Below are 20,669 nucleotides of genomic sequence, written 5' to 3'. Positions count from 1 at the left end.
AAAAAAAAAAAAAAAAAAAAAAAAAAAAAAAAAAAAAAAAAAAAAAAGCATCAAATCTAACTTTACCAGATTGGTTGAATTTAATATTTTTTCACGAGAAAGGAACTTATAAGAGGAAACATTATAACTTAGCATTTGGAAGACAGAAATGCTTTTAAAGTATAAGGCAACTTTTAGAAAGCCAAGTTTACTCATCTTGTCCTCCTGGGCATGTGCAGAACTTAGCAATAATCACAGGGGATCAGAAGTCAGAAATGTCAAAAAGTAGTAGAAATTGAAATATTATTTTGCCCTGTAGAAGTGATCTAATCTGTGTTTATCATAGTAGCTTTTTTTTTGAAATACATTTTAAACTCGTATTTAACTTATGTATCATTGAATCCATATCATCCATATCATCTAAAGAGAGAACTGACTCCCACAAGTTCTCCTCAGACTTCTGCAATGTGCTATGCTATGTTTGTTGTGGGTATCACACCCCCCAAAAAAATACATGTTAAGGAAAAGAAAAAAAAAACAGTGACTTTTTAATTATGTGTGTTTGTGTATATGCATGAGTACAGTGCCCATTTGGACACACATAGAGACATTATCAACATAAAGATGTCCATAGAAAAGGGCATCTGAAGTTACAGGCAGCTATGAGCTGCCTGATGTGAGTGCTGGGAACTGAACCTGGGTCATGTGTGAGAACAGTAGAAGCTTTTAACCTATGAACCCAGCTCCAGCCTCTCATAGAGACTTTGAAGTGGTTCCAGAGCTTTAAAATGAGATAATACTTGAACACAGAGAAGTTAGAATATTGAATGCACATTCATCAGTTAAAAAATCATATGGTAGGGGGCCATAGCTGGGATACAAAGTGAATAAACAATTAATATAAAAAATAAAAATGAAAGTGAAAAAATCATATGCTAACAAAATAATCTAAAACTAAGGCTGTTATCGTTTTTGTTAATAATAGTTTTGTTAATACTCTGGGAGGCAGAGGCAGGCAGATTGCAGAGTTCCAGGCCAGCCTTGGTCTACAAAGTGAGTCTAGGATAACCAGGTCTACACAGGGAAACCCTGTCTCAAAAAACTGAAAAAAGGGCTGGAGAGATGGCTTAGAGGTTAAGAGCAGTGTCTGTTCTTCCAGAGGTCCTGAGTTCAATTCCCAGCAACCACATGGTGACTCACAACCATAATGAGATCTGGTGCCCTCTTCTGGCTTGCAGATACACATGCAGACAGGATACTGTATAAATAATAATAAACCTTTAAAAAATGAAAAAAAATAATTGAAGAAAATGTTTGTGCATGGTGCTTCCCTACAGTTGTCAAGTAATCAGAATGTGATATGGTTTTAGAGCAAGGCACTGTTTTAAGTAGGGTATATATGACAGTTTACTATAAAGTAATTTTTGAAAAAAATTATATCGTTTCCCATCATCTGTATTTAACACAAATAATTTATTTTGGTATAACCTGGTTGGCTCCTCACTGTGAAAAAAAAAGAATAAACTTGTTTCTACTTTGTAAAAACAGAGAACTTGAAGATGTCACAAAGGCATTCAACCAGCCATGGAGCAGGAAGCAAAGTGGACTCCCCTGTTACCTCCAAGTCTCCCAGCCTCAGAGATTTTTGTTCCACATCATCCTTTAAACATAGAAGCCATCATGAGTTGTCAGAATCTTATAGCTTTAATAAGAAAGAAAAAGACCCAATGCTAACCTGTGAGCATCTTGAAACTCCAGGCCTAACTTCAGCCAATCCTACAGCATCTCCCAGTCAAAGAAAGAAATCTGTGTTCCCAAGGAAGGAAACAGGTCAAAGCCCAGAACTTTGTGAGACTCCTAAAATCAGAAGGAAAAAATGCTCATTACGCAGGCGGCTGAACTTATCTTTCACCCTTCTGAAGGGGGATTCTGATTCACAAAGCAGTACTCTGGAAAGAAATATAAGCCAAGGTCTTAGACTAGAAAAATCTATCCCAGGTGGCACTTCCGGTTTCCCAAAACAAGACACCTTTAGCCCAATAGTTACCAGCACGATAAAAACAGAGGATGCAACCTCTACCAGTCAGAACTCAAGGTTACGGTTTTCTCAGCATAAGACCTCCACCATTGATGATTCCAAAGAAGACTGTGCCTTATTTGAAGTGGAATGTCTGTCTCCAATTGAAGGCCATGATTTTAGAGATTCTATCACAAGGGACTTTAGCGACAGCAGTTTAAGTGTAAGTGATGAGAACACATGTCCTGAACTTCTGGGCTTCTTGGGGAACCAGACCTATGGAGCAGATGTAACCATATCTGTAACTCCAGTAAGTAGTCTCATAGCAAATCTTAAATTTAATGGAAGCCAAGCACTTAATTCTTCAGCAGAAGTTAGACACAGTGTTTCAACACCTGAAGACAGTGGCTTTAGCTCACTTAGCTGGGATAAGTCAGAAGATTTTATCTCTGATCAAGAAGGTTCTTTTCAAGAACTTCTTCAGAAACATAGGGGGACTCCCAGATTGGAGGATCTTGTGAAAAAGCCAAAGCATCTTGGGAGGTTGAGAAGACTGTCCACTCTCCAGGAGCAAGGCTCCCAGTCAGAGACAGAAGATGAAGTGCCAATGGTCCATCCCAACTCTAAAGCAAGAGCAGGCACTGCTTCAGGCATCTCGGAGAGTCAGCAAGGCTCTGATGAGAAGGTCAGGGATTTGACTTTAACCTTTAAGAATTTATCAAATACTCCAGCCTTACAGTTAGTTCATGAGCTCTTCATGAAAAGCAAAAGGAAACGATTCCAGCAGGAAGATGACCAGGAATTCGAGGAAAGGGATGAAGGGAAAATAGCTAGACTACAGTGTGTTCTGGCAGGACTAATTGGCAAGAAGATGGGTATAGAACAGCTGGATATCTTGACAGAATTACAATATAGAAATTTGAAGCATATCCTAGCTATGGTTTTAGGTTTCTTGGCTGCGGAGAGTTTATACAGGTAAGAAATAAAAGTTGCTCATGAAAGAAAACTTTTATCATTTTATAAATTGGTGTTTTGTTTTTCTGTTTTTGGTTGCCTTACACTATATCAGAGGTATTTTAAGTGACCTGCCTTGTAGAGATTGTTAAATCATCAGTTTAAAAGAAAAAAACAAAAGATGAACCTAATGGTTCAGGCCTGTAATCCCTGGTGGGACAGGTCTGTAATCCCAGTTACATAAGAAGGTGAGGCAGATGGATTGCTCAGGTTCAAGGTCAGGGAAAAAAAAATCAAAATGGCAAGTTTTATTCCAAAATTGTTTGGTGGTGATGGTGGTGGTGTGTGTGTGGAGAGAGAGAGAGAGAGAGAGAGAGAGAGAGAGAGAGAGAGTGAGAGAGTCTCGTAGCCCAGGCTAGCCTTGTACACACTACGTAGTTGATGATGACCTCAAACTCCTGATTTTCCTGCCTCCACCTTTCAGGTTCTGAGATTTCTTTTTTCTTTTTATTTATTTTAAATTTTAGTTAATGTGCATTAGTGTAAAGGTGTCAGATCCCTTGCAATTGGTGTTACAGACAGTTGTGAGCTGCCATGTGGTTTCTGGGAATTGAATCTCAGGTCCTTTGGAAGAGCAGATAGTGCTCTTAACCACTGAGCCATCTCTCCAGCCCCATGTCCTGGAATTTCAAAGTGTATTCCGTCATGCCCAATTTATTCCACAGATTTTTAAATGTTTTATTTAAAAATTCACATCCCATTTTCAGATGCAAATTAATTTAAAGTTATGATACCTGATCAGAAATAAGAGTAACAATTATGGTAAAGGGGAAACTATCACAAATAATGGATATTATTATTTACTCCAAATTCTAAACTTAAGAAAAATTGCTAACTTTCATTTTAGAGTTTGTTTGTCAGGGGATATTTATCTATGCCCCTTTGTCTTCGTTGTTATACAGCAGGGAAAGATAGCTGTGTTTAGGGGTTAGAAACTGAAGAATTTATGTCCCCAGATATTAGTAGATTCCATGCTGCTGCTTGGTTACAGAGAAAAGCAGAGGTTTGCAAATGGAGGATGTACGTCAGGATGACAAAGACTGCGTAAATAAGACTGCATGCTGGCAATGGGGGGGTGGATGGGGGTTAGCACAAGACAGGATCCTCAGATTGTCATGCCTATGAGAACAGAAGGCATATGGAACAGGTGGTTGCTAAGGGAGACCATGAAGGAGTCAGTGACCCTTTTTTTTTCTTTTTTCTTTTTTTAATTTTTATTTTTTTTAATATTAGTTACGGTTTGTTAACTTTGTATCCCTGCTGTATCCTGTTCCCATTTTCCCTCCTAATCCCACCCTCCCACCCTCATCTCCTTTCTGCCCCTTTCAAGTCCACTGATAGGTCCTCCCCTTTCATCTGATACTGTTTTATCAGGTATCATCAGGACTGGCTGCAAAGTCCTCCTCTGTGGTCTAGCAGGGCTGCTCCTCCCTGAGGGGGAGATGTCAAAGAACCCGCTATTGAGTTCATGTCAGAAACAGTCCTTATTACCCTTATTAGGGTACCCACTTGGATACTGAGCTACCAAGGGCTACATCTGAGCAGAGGTTCTAGGTTGCATCCATACATGGTCCTTGTTTGAAGAAACAGTCTCATAAAAGACCCCTGTGCCCAGATATATTTGGTACTTGTGGAACTCCTGTCCTCTCCAGGTCATATTAACTGCCCCCCCCCCTTTTTGGTTCTCTGCACTCTGCCGAAGGTTTGGTTATGAGTCTTAATATCTGCTTTGATACACTGCTAGGTAGAGTCTTTCAGAGGCCCTCTGTGGTAGGCTCCTGTCCTGTTACTTGTTTGCTCCTACATCCAATGTCCATTCCCTTTGTCTTTCTAAAGGAGGACTGATCATCTTACCCTGGGTCGTCTTTCTTTTTTATCTTCTTTAGGTGTATAGATTTCAGTGTGTTTATCCTATCTTATAGGTCTATATAAGTGAGTATATACCATGTGTGTCTTTCTGCTTTTGGGATACCTCACTCAGGATGATCGTTTCTAGGTCCCACCATTTGCCTGCAAATTTCATGATTTCTTCGTTTTTAATTGCTGAGTAGTATTCCATTGTGTAAAAGTACCACAATTTCTGTATCCATTCCTTGATTGAGGGACATCTGGGTTGTTTCCAGGTTCTGGCTATTACAAATAAAGCTGCTACAAACATGGTTGAGTAAATGTCCTTGTTGTGTACTTGGGCCTTTTTTGGATATATACCTAGGAGTGGTATAGCTGGATCTTGAGGAAGCACTGTTCCCAATTGCACCAGATTGCTTTCCAAAGTGGTTGTACAAGTTTGCATTTCCACCAGCAGTGGAGGAGGGTTCCTCTTTCTCCACACCCTCTCCAGCATGTGTTGTCACTTGAGTTTTTTATCTTAGCCATTCTGGTGAGTGTCAGGTGAAATCTCAGGGTTGTTTTGATTTACATCTCTTTGATGGCTAAGGACGTTGAACATTTAAGTGTTTCTCTGCCATTCTGTATTCTTCTACTGAGAATTCTCTGTTTAGCTCTGTACCCCATTTTTTAATCAGATTGTTTGATTTGCTGCTTTTTAACTTCTTTAGCTCTTTATGTATTCTGGATATCAGCCCTCTGTCAGATATAGGGTTGGTGAAGAACCTTTCCCAGTCTGTAGGCAGTCGTTTTGTTTTGATGACAGTGTCCTTTGCTTTACAGAAGCTTTTCAGTTTCATGAGGTCCCATTTATTGATTTTTGCTCTTAGAGCCTGTGCTGTTGGTGTTCTGTTCAGGAAGTTGTCTCCTGTGCCAGTGAGTTCTAATGTCTTACCCACTTTTTCTTCTAACCGATTTAGAGTATCTGGTTTTATGTGGAGGTCTTTGATCTACTTGGACTTTAGTTTTGCGCAGGGTGATGAATATGGATCTATTTTCATTTTTCTGCATGTAGACATCCAGTTGGACCAGCACCATTTGTTGAAGATGCTGTCTTTTTTCCACTGAATGGTTTTGTCTTCTTTTGTCAAAAAATCAAATATCCATAGGTATGTGGGTTTAATTTTAGGTCTTCTATTTGGTTCCATTCATCCACTATTCTATTTCCATGCCAATACCATGCAGTTTTTCTTACTATTGCTTTGTAGTACAGCTTGAGATTGGGAATGGAGATGCCTCCAGACGATCTGTTGTTGTACAGGATCATTTTGGAAATTCCAGGTTTTTGTTTCTCCATATAAAGTTGTTAATTTTTCTCTCAAGATCTATGAAGAATTGTGTTGGTATTTTGATGGGAATTGCATTGAATCTGTAGATTGCTTTTGGCAGAATAGCCATTTTTACTGTTAATCCTACCGATCCATGAGAACGGGAGATCTTTCCATCTTCTGATATCTTCTTCAATTTCTTTCTTCAGAGACTTGAAGTTTTTCTCATACAGGTCTTTCATTTGCGTGGTTAGAGTCACTCCAAGGTACTTTATGTTATTAGTGGCTATTGTGAAGGGTGTTGTTTCCCTAATTTCTTTCTCAGACCTTTTGTCTTTGGTATACAGGAGGGCTTCTGATTTTTTTTTGAGTTAATTTTGTATACAGCCATTTTGCTGAAGGTGTATATCAGCTGAAGGAGTTCTCTGGTTGAATTTCTGGGGTCGCTCATGTATACTCTTATCATCTGCAAATAGTGACACTTTGACCTCTTCCATTCCAATTTGTATTCCCTTGATCTCCTTTTTTTGTCTTATTGCTCTAGCTAGAACTTTAAGTACTATGTTGAAGAGATATGGAGAGAATGGGAAGCCTTGTCTTGTCCATGATCTCAGTGGGATTGGTTTGAGTTTTTCTCCATTGAGTTTGAGGTTGGCTATAGGCTTGCTGTATATTGCCTTTACTATGTTTAGGTACGTCCCTTGTATCCCTGATCTCTCCAAGACTTTAAACATGAATGGGTGTTAGATTTTGTGGTTTTTCTCCTTCAGTTTGTTTATATGGTGGATTACATTGATGGATTTCCGTATATTGAACCACCCCTGCATGCCTGGGATGAAGCCTACTTGGTTATGGTGGATGATATCTTTTATGTGTTCTTGGATTCGGTTTGCCAGTATTTTATTGAGTATTTTTGCATTAATGTTCATAAGAGAGATAGGTCTGAAGTTCTCTTTTTTGTTGGGTCTTTGTGTGGCTTAGGTATCAAGGTGACTGTGGCTTCATAGAATGAGTTTGGTAGTGTTCCTTCTGTTTTTATTTTGTGGAATAGTTTGAGGAGTATTGGTGATAGCACTTCTTTGAAGGTCTGGTAGAATTCTGCGCTGAAACCATCTGGCCCAGAGCTTTTTTTGGAGGGGAGACTGTTAATGACTGCTTCAATTTCCTTGGGGGATATAGGGCTATTCAGTCATTCTACCTAATCGTGATTTAATGTTGGTAGATGGAATATATCAAGAAAATTGTCCATTTCATTTAGATTTTCAAATTTTGTGGCATATAGGCTTTTGTAGTATGACCTAATGATTGTTTGGATTTCCTCTATGTCTGTAGTTATGTCACCCTTTTCATTTCTGATTTTGCTGATTTGGATAGATTATCTCTGCTTTTTAGTTAGTTTGGCTAAGGGTTTGTCTATCTTGTTGATTTTCTCAAAGAACCAGCTTTTTGTTTCATTGATTCTTTGAATAGTTTTATTTGTTTCTAATTGATTAATTTCAGCCCTGAGTTTGATTATTTCCAGCCTTCTGCTCCTCTTGGGTGTATCTGCTTCTTTTTTTCTAGGGTTTTCAGTTGGGCCATTAAGTTGCTTGTATTTGATGTTACAAATTTCTTCTTGAAGGCACTTAGTGCTATGAATTTTCCTCTGAGCACTGCTTTCAATGTGTCCCATAAATTTGGGTATGTTGTGCCTTCATTTTCATTGAATTCTAGGAAGTCTTTAATTTCTTTATTTCTTCCTTAAACCAGCTGTCATTGAGGAGCAAGTTGTTCAGTTTCCATGTGCGTGTAGGCTTTCTGTTATTTCCGTTGTTGTTGAGGTCCAGCTTTAGTCCATGGTGGTCGGATAGAATACAAGGGATTATTTCAATCTTCTTGTATCTGTTGAAGCTTGCTTTGTGACCAACTATATGGTCTATTTTGGAGGTGCTGAAAAGAAAGTATACTCTTTTGAGTTTGGGTGAAAAGATCTGTAGACGTCTATTAGGTCCATTTGATTTAGGGACTCAGTGCCTTTATTTCCCTATTTGGTTTCTGTCTACTTGATCTGTCCCTTGGTGAGAGTGGGGTGTTGAAGTCTCCCACTATTAAAGTTTTCGGAACAATGTGTGATTTAAGCTTTAATAATAAGCTTTCATTTACGAATGTAGGCACTCTTGTATTTGGGGCATAGATGTTCAAAATTGTGGTGTCTTCTTTGTGGATTTTTCCTTTGATGAGAATATAGTGCCCCTCTTATCTTTTTTGATTAATTTTGGTTGAAAGTCTATTTTGTTAGATATTAGGATAGCTACCCCAGCTTGTTTTCTGGATCCATTTGCTTGAAAAACATTTTTCCAGCCCTTCACTCTAAGGTAGTATTTATCTTTGTTGCATAGGTGTGTTTCTTGGATGCAACAGAATGTTGGATCTTGTTTCTGCAACCATTCTGTTAGTCAGTGTCTTTTATTGGGGAGTTGAGTCCATTGATGTTGATAGATACTAGTGACCAACGAATGTTACTTTCTTTTGATGTGGGGTTGGTGGTGTTGCTGAATTTCATTGTATTCTTTTGGGTTTTGTTTGTTTGTTTGTTTGTTTTGTTTTGTTGTTGTTGTTGTTGTATAGTTATCTATTTTTCTCTGTTTCCTTAGATGTAGTTGTTTTCTTTGGGTTAGAGTTTCCCTTCTAGTAACTTCTGTAGAGCTGGGTTACTATGTAGATATTGTTTAAATTTGGTTTTGTCATGGAATATTTTGAATTCTCTGTCTATGTTGATTGAAAGTTTTGCTGGGTATACTATTCCGGGTTGGCATCTGTGGTCCCTTAAGGACTGCATGATTTCTGTCCAGGCCCTTCTGACTTTCATAGTTTCTGTTGAGAAATCTGGTGTGATTCTGATAGGTCTACCTTCATATGTTACTTGGCCTTTTTCCCTTGCTGCTTTTAAAATTTTTTCTTTGTTCTGCAGGTTCAGTGTTTTGACTATGATGTGACATGAAGAATTTCTTTTCTGGTCTAGTCTCTTTGGTGTTCTGTAGGCCTCTTGTATGTTTATGGATGTCTCTTTAAGTTGGGAAAGTTTTCTTCTATAATTTTCTTGAAAATCTTTTCCAGATCTTAGAGCCTGATGTCTTCTTTTTCATCTACTCCTATTTTTCTTAGATTTTGTCTTTTCATGGTGTCCTTGATTTCTTGGATGTTTTGTGTTTGGAACTTTTCTGATTTTATTTTTTCTTTGAGAGACATGTCAATTTCTGCAAGTGTATTTTTAGCACCTGAGATTCTCCCTTCCATCTCTTGTATTCTGTTGGTGATGCTTTCCTTTGTAGTTCCTGATCTTTTCTCTATGTTCTCCAGCTCCAGGTTTTTCTACATTTGTGTTTTCCTTATTGATTCTAATTCTGTTTTCATGTCTTGCACCATTTCCTTCACCTGATTGAATGTGGAGTCCTGCTTTTCAATAATGGCTTCTATTTTTTTTTTTTGTCCGTTTCCTCTCTATATATCGCTAATTGTGCCTCTACTTGTTTGGCTGTATTTGCCTGCATTTCTTTGAGAGCTTTGTTCATTTCTTCTTTATTTGCCTTCATTTGTGTGGATATTTCTTTGAGAGCTTTGTTCATTTCCTCTTTGTTTGCCTCAATTTTCGTGGTCATTTCTCTGAGGGCTTTGTTCATTTCATCTTTATGGGTCTCTAATAGCTGGAGAAACATAGTTTTAAAGTTGTTTTCTTGTGTATCTATTGAATTGAAGTGTCCATTGATTTGTGGGGTTGCTGGTGAAGCCATAATGTCCTGATTCTTGTTGGGTGTGTTCTTATGTCTGCCTCTGGCCATCAGGTTATCTATAACCCTCACCGTTTGCTCCTAGAGTCTGTAGTTCAGGCCAAGATCGTCTCTTTCTGTTTTCTGGACTGTTTTTTTTCTGGAAGATGAGAGAGGATCACTGGTTTGGGAGTGTGTGTAGTGGTTTCAGTTTTACCTAAGTAAGGAATGTGATGCTGGTGCTATTTGCATGTGCTTTTAGCAGGCACAGTGTGCACGCATGGATTCCCTGACTATCGCAGTGGCCTGCAGGCCACTAGTATGCAGCTCTGTCTGGGATCCAGGGATTGTTTGCCTGGATTACACTGATGGACCCACAAGGCAGAGGCTTCAGCATTGGGATCGCTATCCCAAGAATCCCTATGATGCCGACACTAGGGGTATGGGTGGCAGGGATCTCTTGTCTAGTGGCTTGCTTAGAGAGGCCCTGAGTGACCCTCTTTTTAAGATTTTAATTATAACATATGTGTGCACTCCTGATGTGGCACGTGTCAAGGTCAGAGAACAGCTTGCAAACATCATTTCTCTCCTTCTACCACGACCTGTGTCAAAAGGCTTAGTGGCAAGTATCTTAACGTGATGCACCACCTTGCTGCCTTGTGAATCTTTTTCTTAATGAGAAGATGTCAAGTGAGGATTATGTCCTTGCTGGTTTTTTTGTTTGTTTGTTTGTTTGTTTTGTTTTGTTTTTTTCCAAGACAGGGTTTCTCTTTGTAGCTCTGGCTGTCCTGGAACTAATTCTATAGACCAGGCTGGCCTCGACTCAAGATCCACCTGCCTCTGCCTCCTGAATGCTGGGATTAAAGTTGTGCACCACCACCGTCCAGAAAATCCTTGCTGTTTTTCTAGCCACTGCTCCCAAAGCCTGTCTTCACCTTTCTCCCACTCATCTATTCTAGGCTGTTGTAGGAAATTGTAGCATTTTGTAGCTGGAAGTCTTCTGAGGTATTTTGTCTACCTGTGTAATCTGAAGATGGAAAAACACCCCTAAATAAATTAATCACTTGCCAGCAGTCCAGGGCTAGATGGAGATCTATCCCACTGGGCTCTCTGACCTTTCATCCAATTGTCTTCCTGAAAATAAAGTTTTGCCACTTTTCTGAATATACTTGGTAAAGCACATATTGGTGTAAACTTGGTAGATAACATGGTGTGGACATGTGTGTGCAACTGTGTATACCTTTCAAAGGTGTTCAAATGGTAAGTTGTCTAAAATGTCAACATGGCTGAATATAGGAATGTTGTTTGTATATGTTGGAGTATTTACCAGAGTCAAAATGTTGTATGACTGTTTAGGGTGGTTGCTTACATGAGCCTTTGGCACTGGTTATACTTGAGCAATTTCTGCCTGCCCTCTAGAATATTTGTAACAAGGACTATGTGTTTATAACCCTAAGGGTGCTGTCCGTGTTAACATGAGAGGTGAAGGTCAGTTGAGATGGTTAATGGAGGTGTGCGTGCGTGTGCGCGCCTGCATGCACGCGTGCTCATGTGTGCATACCGTGCTGTGTAGAGGTCAAAGCACAACTTTGTGTCCTTTATGTGTGATCAAATTCAAGTTGTCAGGTTGGCATGGCACTTTATCCACAGAGCCAGCTCCTGGTTCTGGCTTTCTGCCCACCTCTTGTGTGATGTAAAGTACGGAGATTGACTTAGAGAGTGATGGCACCTGTGCTGGCCATGGCACCATAAAGCAGTGTTGGCAACTGAAGTGTTACCTGGGCCCTTAAAGTGAGTGCCACCTTCTTTCAGTCTTCTGATCGAAGTTATTTGCTAAGTGAGAAAAATGAAGACCAGAGTAGCAGGTTATTTCCATTAAGTGTTGAACCTGTTGAGAATTAGTGTGCCAGGCTGAAGCTGTTCTCCAGCTGCTTCACTGCAATGAGCTTTGCAAATAACATAGGGACACTATTGGCAATAGGGTGTTCTTTAGGATTAGAAATAGAACCCTGTCTCATTGAATAGGGTGCTACCCACAATGGTATCTATTATTTGGCACTTATTACTTCCAGTGAAGGGTTATTCCTATGTTTATTTGGACAAAAGTGACAGATTTGCTAGACACAAGAATAGAAGAAATTAAGTTAATTTTTCATATTATAATGATAATATTTGCTGCATGTTGTGTTCCAAATTTATAATCAAATAGCATATGAACCATTGGCTTGTGTTTGGTTTATTTTTGCTGTTGCTGTAATTTTTGAGACAGGATCTCAGTGTATCCGAGACTGACCCTGAACTCACTATGTAGCCCAGGCTGGCCTTGAAAGCATGGCGATCCTTCTGCCTCATCTTCCCAAATGCTCAGGTTACAGGTATAAGCCACCACCCATGGCTCAGGCTGGCCATAAGTGAACACTGACAGGGCTGTCTGCATGGCTCAGCAGGTGAGAGCATTGGCCAGCAGTTCTGCTGAATTCAGTCCCTGGGACCCACATAGTAGAGAAGAGAACCACATTTCACATGTTGTTGTCTGGCCCCCAGTTGAGAACCATGGCATACATGGTTCTTCCCCTGCTCCTAACACCCACTAAATAAATGAATATGTTTTAACTAAATGAACATATATGAAAAGTAGTACTCTAAGAAGATAATGCAACTATGTGCTTGGTGTTTTAATAGGAATTCTTTCATATGGTAAATCAATGTGAAACAATTAGTGATCAAACATTATTATATAATTTTAAGCTTAAATTTACTGTCCAGATCTTTAAAATTATTTTTATTATTGGTTCCTTATAAGGAAATTTTAACCTTTTGAAGAACATGCAATAATAGAATGACCTGTTTGTTGTAGTGCTTGGAACGTCAGCAGAAACTGGCGTGAAATTGTGGCTCAGGATAAAAAGGCAAACGGGAGGAGGAAACTTTATATCATACAACTGAAAGCAAATGCCCAGGTAACGTGGACAGTGCTTCTTAGAAGTGGGTTTGTATCGAGTAACCCCATATCACTGAGCACTGAGTTTGGTTTTTCTTCTTTTAATATTTTCCATTTAGCAAACATTCCCTTTTAAGTGCTACTTTTTCTAAACTATTCCCATGTAGTCTATAAAGTACAGTAGATTGTCAAGCTGTTACACACTGTCATAGCTGAATACCAGTGACTTACTAGAGCCTTTTCATAATTAGAACCTTGTAGCATTTTAAAAATCCAGTCTCTTAAGTATTGCATATCAGCTCTTGTGCCAATTATTCAGATTACAATGATAGGTATTTCTGATATGGCCCCTACTGCTTGGAGGGTCATGTGCTAGACAGGTGACTAATCGAAGGTATGTTAAGGGTGTCACACATTCAACCTGACATTTAAACATTCAACCTGACAGCTGAACAGGTACTTGGGAGCCAAAAGGAGACCCTGCTGAGACATGGAAAGCAAGGTCAGCTAGGCCAGGATGACAGGGCAATGCTTTGGCGGGGACACAATGTCTCTAGAGGCATGCAGGAGCATGTCCTTGGCAGACTATGGAGTATCCCAACTTGTCCTTTGAGAACTCAAGGTCTGGCTTTGATGTTATTAGGCAAGTCTTACAGAAATCTACATGTTTTTCACAGAGACACAGCTTTGTGGTAAGGACAATGGCATTGCCTGTATTTGGTGATAGATTTATCTCTAGACCTTTCCTAGTCACCAGCACAACTGAGCATTTGCTGTATTACTTTTATTATAGTTTTTAAAAATAGCATGCTAAGTAAATTTCTAGGTTTTTTAATTGTGTGTGTGTGTGTGTGTGTGTGTGTGTGTGTGTGTATGTGTTCATCCATATTGCATGTATGGTTGTAAGAAGACAACTTGTGGGAAGTCTGATTTCTTCCACTGTGTGGGCCCTGGGGACTGAACTCAGGTCCTTGGGCTTGTTGGAAAGAACTAGACCCACAGAGCCGTCTCTCTGGCCCTAAATTTCTAATTTAACCAAATATAATAACTGAGAAGGAACGTGACATAAACAAAAAGAACATCTAAATATATTTTGTGGATTCCTCCTTTCAGTGAGAGAATACAGTGTAAAGCTGAGTAAAGTTTTGCCTTGTTACTGTGGGGCTTGTCAGTGTGGCTGCAACGTGGCTGTAGCTTCTGACCCTGGGGGCACGGAACAGTGAGTGCATTAGCATTGTAACCACTTCTTTCACATATGATTTTTAAAAATTACATGTGCCTGTGTTGTGCGCATGTTCCTCTGTGCCACAGCACACATGTGGATATCAATTCTCAAGAGCTGGTTTTTTCTGGCACCTTGTGGGTGCTGGGGAGGTCAGAAGACAACTTAAGAGACTTAAGAGAATTCAAACTCAGGTTTTCAGGCTTGCTGGTAAGCACCTTAACCCACTAAGCCATCTTACCAGGCCCCATATAATATTTTTAAGAGTGTTGCCTTATATATAAGGGACAAACTTAAAAAAAAAGTTTGAAATAGCTGGGTGTTAGGGGTGCATACCTTTAAGCCTAGCACTTGGGAGGCAAAGGCAGGTGGCTTTCTGAGTTCAGTGTGTTCTACACAGTGAGCTCCAGGCCAGCCAAGACTACATAGTGGGACCCTGTCTCAAACAAAGAAAACAAAAAAATTCAAACAAGTACCTACTAATATTTAAGTTGTGAACTTCATTACTCCATTTTCTGCTTAACTTCTCTAAGGAAGAAACCTGGTTGTGTCAGCAACCCAAATGGTAATTCCAGATAAAATGTTTGATCCTTGTATTGTTGCCATCATTTTAAAAAGAAGAAAACTAGCTGGGCAGAGGTCACTTACACCTTTAATCACTTGGGAGGCAGAAACAGGTGGATCTTTGTGAGTTTGAGGCCAGTCTGGTCTACAGAGTGAGTCCCGGAACAGCCAGAGACACACGACCAAACCAAACCAAACACAAAGGCAAAGAAAAATAGGAGAGAGAGAGGAGGAGAGGAAGAAGAAGAGGAAGAGGAAGAAATTACAGCAACCCTGTTGTCAGGTAAGGTGATTCAGCAGGTAAAGGCCTTGCTGACAAGCCTTACAACCTGAGCTTGAACTCTCTCAAGTTGTCTTCTGACTTACACATGCATGCAATGGCACAGTACTTAAATAAATATCAGTAAAAAAATAATCATGTTCTCTCCCTCCTTTTTTGAGTGTCACTGTGTAGCTCAAGTTGACACTGCTCTCTTGTCTCTGCCTCCCAAGAACTGAGATTACACGTCTCTCTCAATCTGGCTTCTTAAAGGACTACATTTTTCCTTACACATTTTTTCTTATTTTATTTTGGAGGAACTTTTAAAGCTCCTTCAAAATACTGCAAACTTTAAAAATAAAATTGGATTATAAGATTTATAACAAAGCGTGCCACTCTCCTTTTGCCCTGTCCTATTTGCTTCTTTACAGACAAGATCTGACTCTGTATTCCAGGATCTCCTGGAACTATGTAGCCCAGAATGACTCAAGCTCGTGATGGTACTCCTGTTGCACCTTGCTGAGTGTTGGGATTATAGGTCTGAGCTACCACACCAGGCTTCTGGTCTCTACTTCTGTTTCTTGTATTTCTAGGTAATGCACTTGGACTGCTGTAAAAGGAACTTTTATTTGTCTGTTTTCAATTGTTGTCTCAGAGGCTTACTGCCTTCTGCTAATCTAGGCCTAGAATGTTTTCAGCCTCTGAGATTTACTGCTGAATAGGCTCACCCTTTCTTGTTCTCTCTGAGCACTGGGCTGGCTGGTTCAAATCAGCTGTTCTGGCTCAAATTCCTCTTTTAGCTGACTTATTCAATCTGGTTTTTCTCCTGGCTTCTGAATTGTTCTGCTTGGCCTTAAACTAACTCCAGCAATCTTTTCTAATCTTCTGGCTCCTTCTCATTCAATTTCTCTCTGTAAAACTCTTCCATTAGAACTGCCTTCTCTCTCTCTGCATTGCCCATTAAGTAGCTTCCCTTTCTTCACTTGTGAGAACTGGGCATTATTCTGTCAAATCTTTTTCTGATTTGTCACTTTTTCTGCCGATCAAACATCACTTTCAAACACAGGTGCTTCCTTCTACAAATTAGATTTACTTTCATTGTTTGGGATTAAAGACATGTATCACCATGTCTGGACCTAAGCTTTTCTTTACCTGAAACTTGTTCTTATACCAGGCTGGCCTTGAACTCAGATCTTGCCTCTGTGTCTTAGATTAAAGTCATGTTTGTATTCCAGTCAGATCACACAGACCAGAAGGTCTTTGGATGTGATCTCTTGACAGAGCAGCCATGTTCTGAATTAAAACTCCTCTACAATTTTCCCCTTTCTGCTTAAAAAAAAAAAAAAAGACACACTTTAACTTTTATACTAGAAACAATTATCAATCCCACAAATCTAACAGTCCAAATGTTGTTATGAAGACCCACTCAGCCAATGATGTGATGACCCTCCATAACTGCAATCCTGACCATCTGTCCTTCAGCAACAGCTCATTTCAGCATCAAGGTTTCCAGTCTGCCAGTCTAAGGTGAGCTGTACCAGCCAGCTGAGTTCAGAAAGAACTAGAAAAGGTGATCTTACTAAGCTCAGACTTTATTATGTGTTTTGTTTTATTTTTTGAGATGAGGTTTCTCTGTGTAGCCCTGGTTGTCCTGGAACTCAGTCAGTAGACCAGGGTGACCTTGAACTCAGAGATCTGCCTGCCTCTGCTTCCCAAGTGCTGGGTCTAAAGGCGTGCGCCACCATACCCAGCCAATATTTGTTATTTTATTTGGAAAAGTTTCGGTTATTTCTCTAACCTCTCCACACTAGTACCCCTCCCTGCCACTCTCCTCTTAGTACTGATTTCTCCTGTCTCATGCCTATAATTACATCATCATTTGTGGTGAATCAGATTGAGATGTATAGAGGCTATATCAAGAGTATTATGACATGTACACTAGCATTAAACTTTTGTGTTTTGTTTTGTTTTGAGGCAGGGTCTTACTGTGAAGGCCTGGAACATCAACCTTAAGCTCGTGGCGATCCTCCTGCCTCTGCCTCTTGAATGCTGGAAAAACAGGTGTGTGCCACCATGCCGTGTGTGTGTGTGTGTGTGTGTGTGTGTGTGTGTGTGTGTGTGTGTGTGTGTAGGCCAGAGGTCAGTGTCAGGTGTCTTCCTCTATTACTCTACTTTTGTGATGTAGGATCCCACTGAACCTGAAGCTCAGCAGCTGGATTAAATAGTGCTGGTCCATGAGCCCCAGGGATCTGCTGTCTCTGCTTGCCCAGGGCTGGAGTTACAGCATGAATCATGCTGGCCAGATTTTATGTGAATGCTGAGGATCCAAATTCATATTCTGTGCTTGCACAATCCTTTTACTCACTAGCCGTCTCTCCAGACTGTTGGTAGACCAGGTTTTATATACTCAGGCTGGCTTTGAACTCATGTTGTACCTAAGTCTGGCCTTGAACTCCTTGATTCTCCTGCTTCTGTCCCTCTAGTGCTGGGAAGGAACACTGCATGTACCATCACACTCAGCATGTCCTTATACATACGTTCCTGTGTAACTGTCTCCCAGAACTAATTATTGCCGGTTCTCTTGGTGCCTCCCTGTCTCCTGTGTCTCTGTCTCCCCACACCCTCATGTGTGTAAACTGTGTCTCGGTGTTTCTCTGTGCAGATCCTAGATTAACCTCCCCTTATTTGCAAGAACCAAATGTCTCCTTTAGGTGAGTTCCACCACATTTCTACTATTCCTTTTCCTCAGATCACCTTCCCTGAGCCTGCACACTCCTGTTCTACATGAACCCTCGAATTTTTGCCAAAACAGAAATATTTCAAAACAGAATTGTTTAGTGATTTTCCTCAGGTTGTATAGTGCCACAAAGTTACTAAGCAGGGGACTCTGAGAGCACAGGCCAAGCACGCTCAGTAGGACGAAGTCTCATCTCCTGTCCATCTTTAGACCAGGGTGAGTGCCCGCTCCTTCCCCTTGACACTCTTTAGTCTTCACTGTGCTCACACACTTGTGGAAGGACCAACCATTAGCTGACTTCATTTTCATAGTTAAGTGAGTCTCTGTGAATCTGAGGGCAGCCTGATGTCCATACAAAGTATGAGGCCAGCCAGTACTACACAATGAGAGAACATTGCCTTGAAGACTGTTAGCAGGCATGAACATGCACTCTTGTCCACTGCTTTGTTTCTTAGACATTAAAAACAAACCCCAGAAAAACCTTGTCACCAGTTAGACATTTCATAATTACTTATTAAAGGAAAAACTGTTTCTTTTCAGTTTGCTTTCAGCTGACACCTTGATGCACTTTGGGGTATGTACACGCTGTACTCACCAATTGCATCAGAATGCAGCAGTGTTCTTTTAGTAAGCTCTTGACTGGGCACTCTGGCCAAGGCTACAGTGAACTGATAAAGAAACTCATTCATCTTGATGGCTGGTTCATTTTGTCTCTTCTTTAGAGAAACTTTTACCCATCACAGCCTACACTAAGTACAAGGCTATACAAATTACTTGTTAAAAATGTTTTTTTAATTATTTTTCTGATTTTATTGAGGTATAATTGACAAAAGGACATTATATATACTTTTAAAGTGTACAAGTCAATTAACACACTTAACTGAACATTTGAATAATGTGGGAATCTAGTTCAGATGAGAGATGCTTTTTGCTCCTTTACAAATATAAAGGCTGTTTATAACAACTATAAAAGTGAATCAGAACCAGATATTTGCAAAAGCCAGCCAAAGACATTGTGTTATATGATCTCAGCAGTCCTATTGCTCGTCCAACATGTGGTTAAGGTAAGAACTTTCAAAAGATTTACCCCACTTTCCCAGTTCTCTTTTTAGATCTTGGCTTTAAAATGGGTTCAAAACTATGGTTTGCAGGCTAAATTCTTTCTGTCACCTGAATTCACAAAGTAAGTTTCAGTGGAACAGTTTCTCTCTTTGGTAATTTTGCTGTCTACAGCTCCTTTATGAGCCCAGAACTGAACAGCTGTAGCTATGTGGCCTGCAGGATAACATGCATACTGTTTTACACCATCTGATTCCTTGGAGGAGAAGTTTGCCAATAGTAAATAAATGGCTCAAATAAATGGGAAAGTAATTGATCATATCAACAGAAAACCAAAATGTGTTGCTTAATACATTAATATATATTAATATATACATATATATTTATTAGAGTGAGAGGAGAGAGAAGAGAGAACAGTCACCTGTGCCAGGGCTGGGTGTGGAGGTCAGGACAGCTTCGGGGAGTTGGTTCTTGCCTTCCACCTTGTTGACGCAGGGTTCCTTGTTCACACTGCTGTGCTGCAGACGTCCAGGTGATTCTCTTAGCTCACCTCCCATCTCATACTAGGAGTACACTGACTCTTCAGGCTGTCAGGCTTGCATGGCTAGTGCTTTTATCTGTAGAACCATCTCCCCATCTCCAAACTTGTTTTCCTTGACTTAAAAGTTAGGTGAGAAAAGATTCCCTGCCTGCCCCCAACCCTAAAGATAAATGATCCAGGAAGGATCCTGGTGTTATCAACCACTCCTAAACACTGACACCCAGCCCAGGCAGGAAGCTGCCGTATGTTGGGAGGTTTCTGATTTTGCAGTGTCGATTCTCCTTGTCTTTATCGCAGGGGGCCGTATTACATGTTCAGGATGCTGCCACTCGGCTCCATCTTCTAAGTCGCTCAGCCTTAAGAGCAGTGCAGGCACAGGCGCAGGCACCCCCTGCTCAGAATGGGCAGGCTCCAACTCTGTCCCCTTGGGGAGATGTTTTGACACCTGTAGCAAGCTCTTCCCTCACCCACCTAAGGAGTAAACAGGCACAGTATGTGAAGGTGAGTATGGGTCATAAGTTATCAGAAGTATTTAGAGTTTGAACTAAAGTGACTGTCAGTGTCACACTGGAAGACTGAGTGTGCGTGCTTCCACTACAGGTTGCCAGGACACTCTTTACTGATGAAGCTTTAAAGCCTTGTCCAAGGTGCCAATCCCCAGCTAAGTACCAGCCATATAAGAAAAGGGGGCTGTGCAGCCGCCTGGCCTGTGGCTTTGACTTTTGTGTGTTATGTCTGTGTGCTTATCATGGGTCTGAAGAATGTAGAAGAGGGTCAGCAAAGCCAAGAAGTAGTAAAGATGGTCTCCCAGGGAGTGCCCAAAGCAAGCAGAATTTAAAACGCCTCTAAAGAGACTAAGGAAACACTCCCCTTGCTGGCCTATGTTCTGTCTGACTTTAAATTATGACTATTTTGAACACATGCAAATCTTCCCATTGATGACAGACAATGATTTATTTCCTATTTTGTATTAATGCACACCATTGTATATTTTCTTTAAAGTGATGAGTTTTGAAAGAATTTTATTTTAAATGTCCCCATTTTAAATAACTTGATGTTTTAAATAAAGAATTTTCAGGGTTGTTAGATATGTGTGTTTTAATGGTTCATGTAACTCTTTAAATTTGTGCATTTTATAACTATGTGTTGAAATGTTCTTAAATTTCTTTAAAATTTTGAAAAAATATTGAACTCGAAGCCAGTGCAATTGCAAGTTTGGAAAATTATAGCTGAAACTAAATATAAATAAAATGTTTTTAGAAGTTCTATCAAATGCAATCTATGATTTCAACCATTCTCTTCTTTCACATTTTAGTAGACTTTTGGCTCAGTAAAATTTACTTAATAACATAAGTGTTAGTTACGTGGACTGTATAGTTACTATAATAGGAATTTTATTTAAAAAACTCCTGTAAATCACACATGAAATTATAGT

The 20,669-nt window shown here is 40.0% G+C and overlaps 1 protein-coding gene across 1 annotated transcript in view; it reads left to right on the top strand.

The window, feature by feature from the left end:
• Positions 1-20,272, top strand: part of Fbxo43 (F-box protein 43) — a 21,042-nt gene extending 770 nt beyond the window's left edge. Inside the window, 4 exon segments of the mRNA XM_055622722.1 lie at positions 1,498-2,971; positions 12,769-12,871; positions 19,532-19,735; positions 19,835-20,272. Of these exon segments, the coding sequence (XP_055478697.1) occupies positions 1,498-2,971; positions 12,769-12,871; positions 19,532-19,735; positions 19,835-20,083 (2,030 nt within the window). The 3' untranslated portion in view covers positions 20,084-20,272.
• Positions 20,273-20,669: the final 397 nt, after the last annotated feature.

This window comes from Psammomys obesus, unplaced genomic scaffold (genome assembly GCF_907164565.1).
Source record: "Psammomys obesus unplaced genomic scaffold, mPsaObe1.curated_primary_1811, whole genome shotgun sequence".
NCBI lineage: Eukaryota > Metazoa > Chordata > Mammalia > Rodentia > Muridae > Psammomys > Psammomys obesus.
The sequence above is the reverse complement of the archived record's forward strand: the minus strand, read 5'-3'. Positions and strand labels throughout refer to the sequence as shown.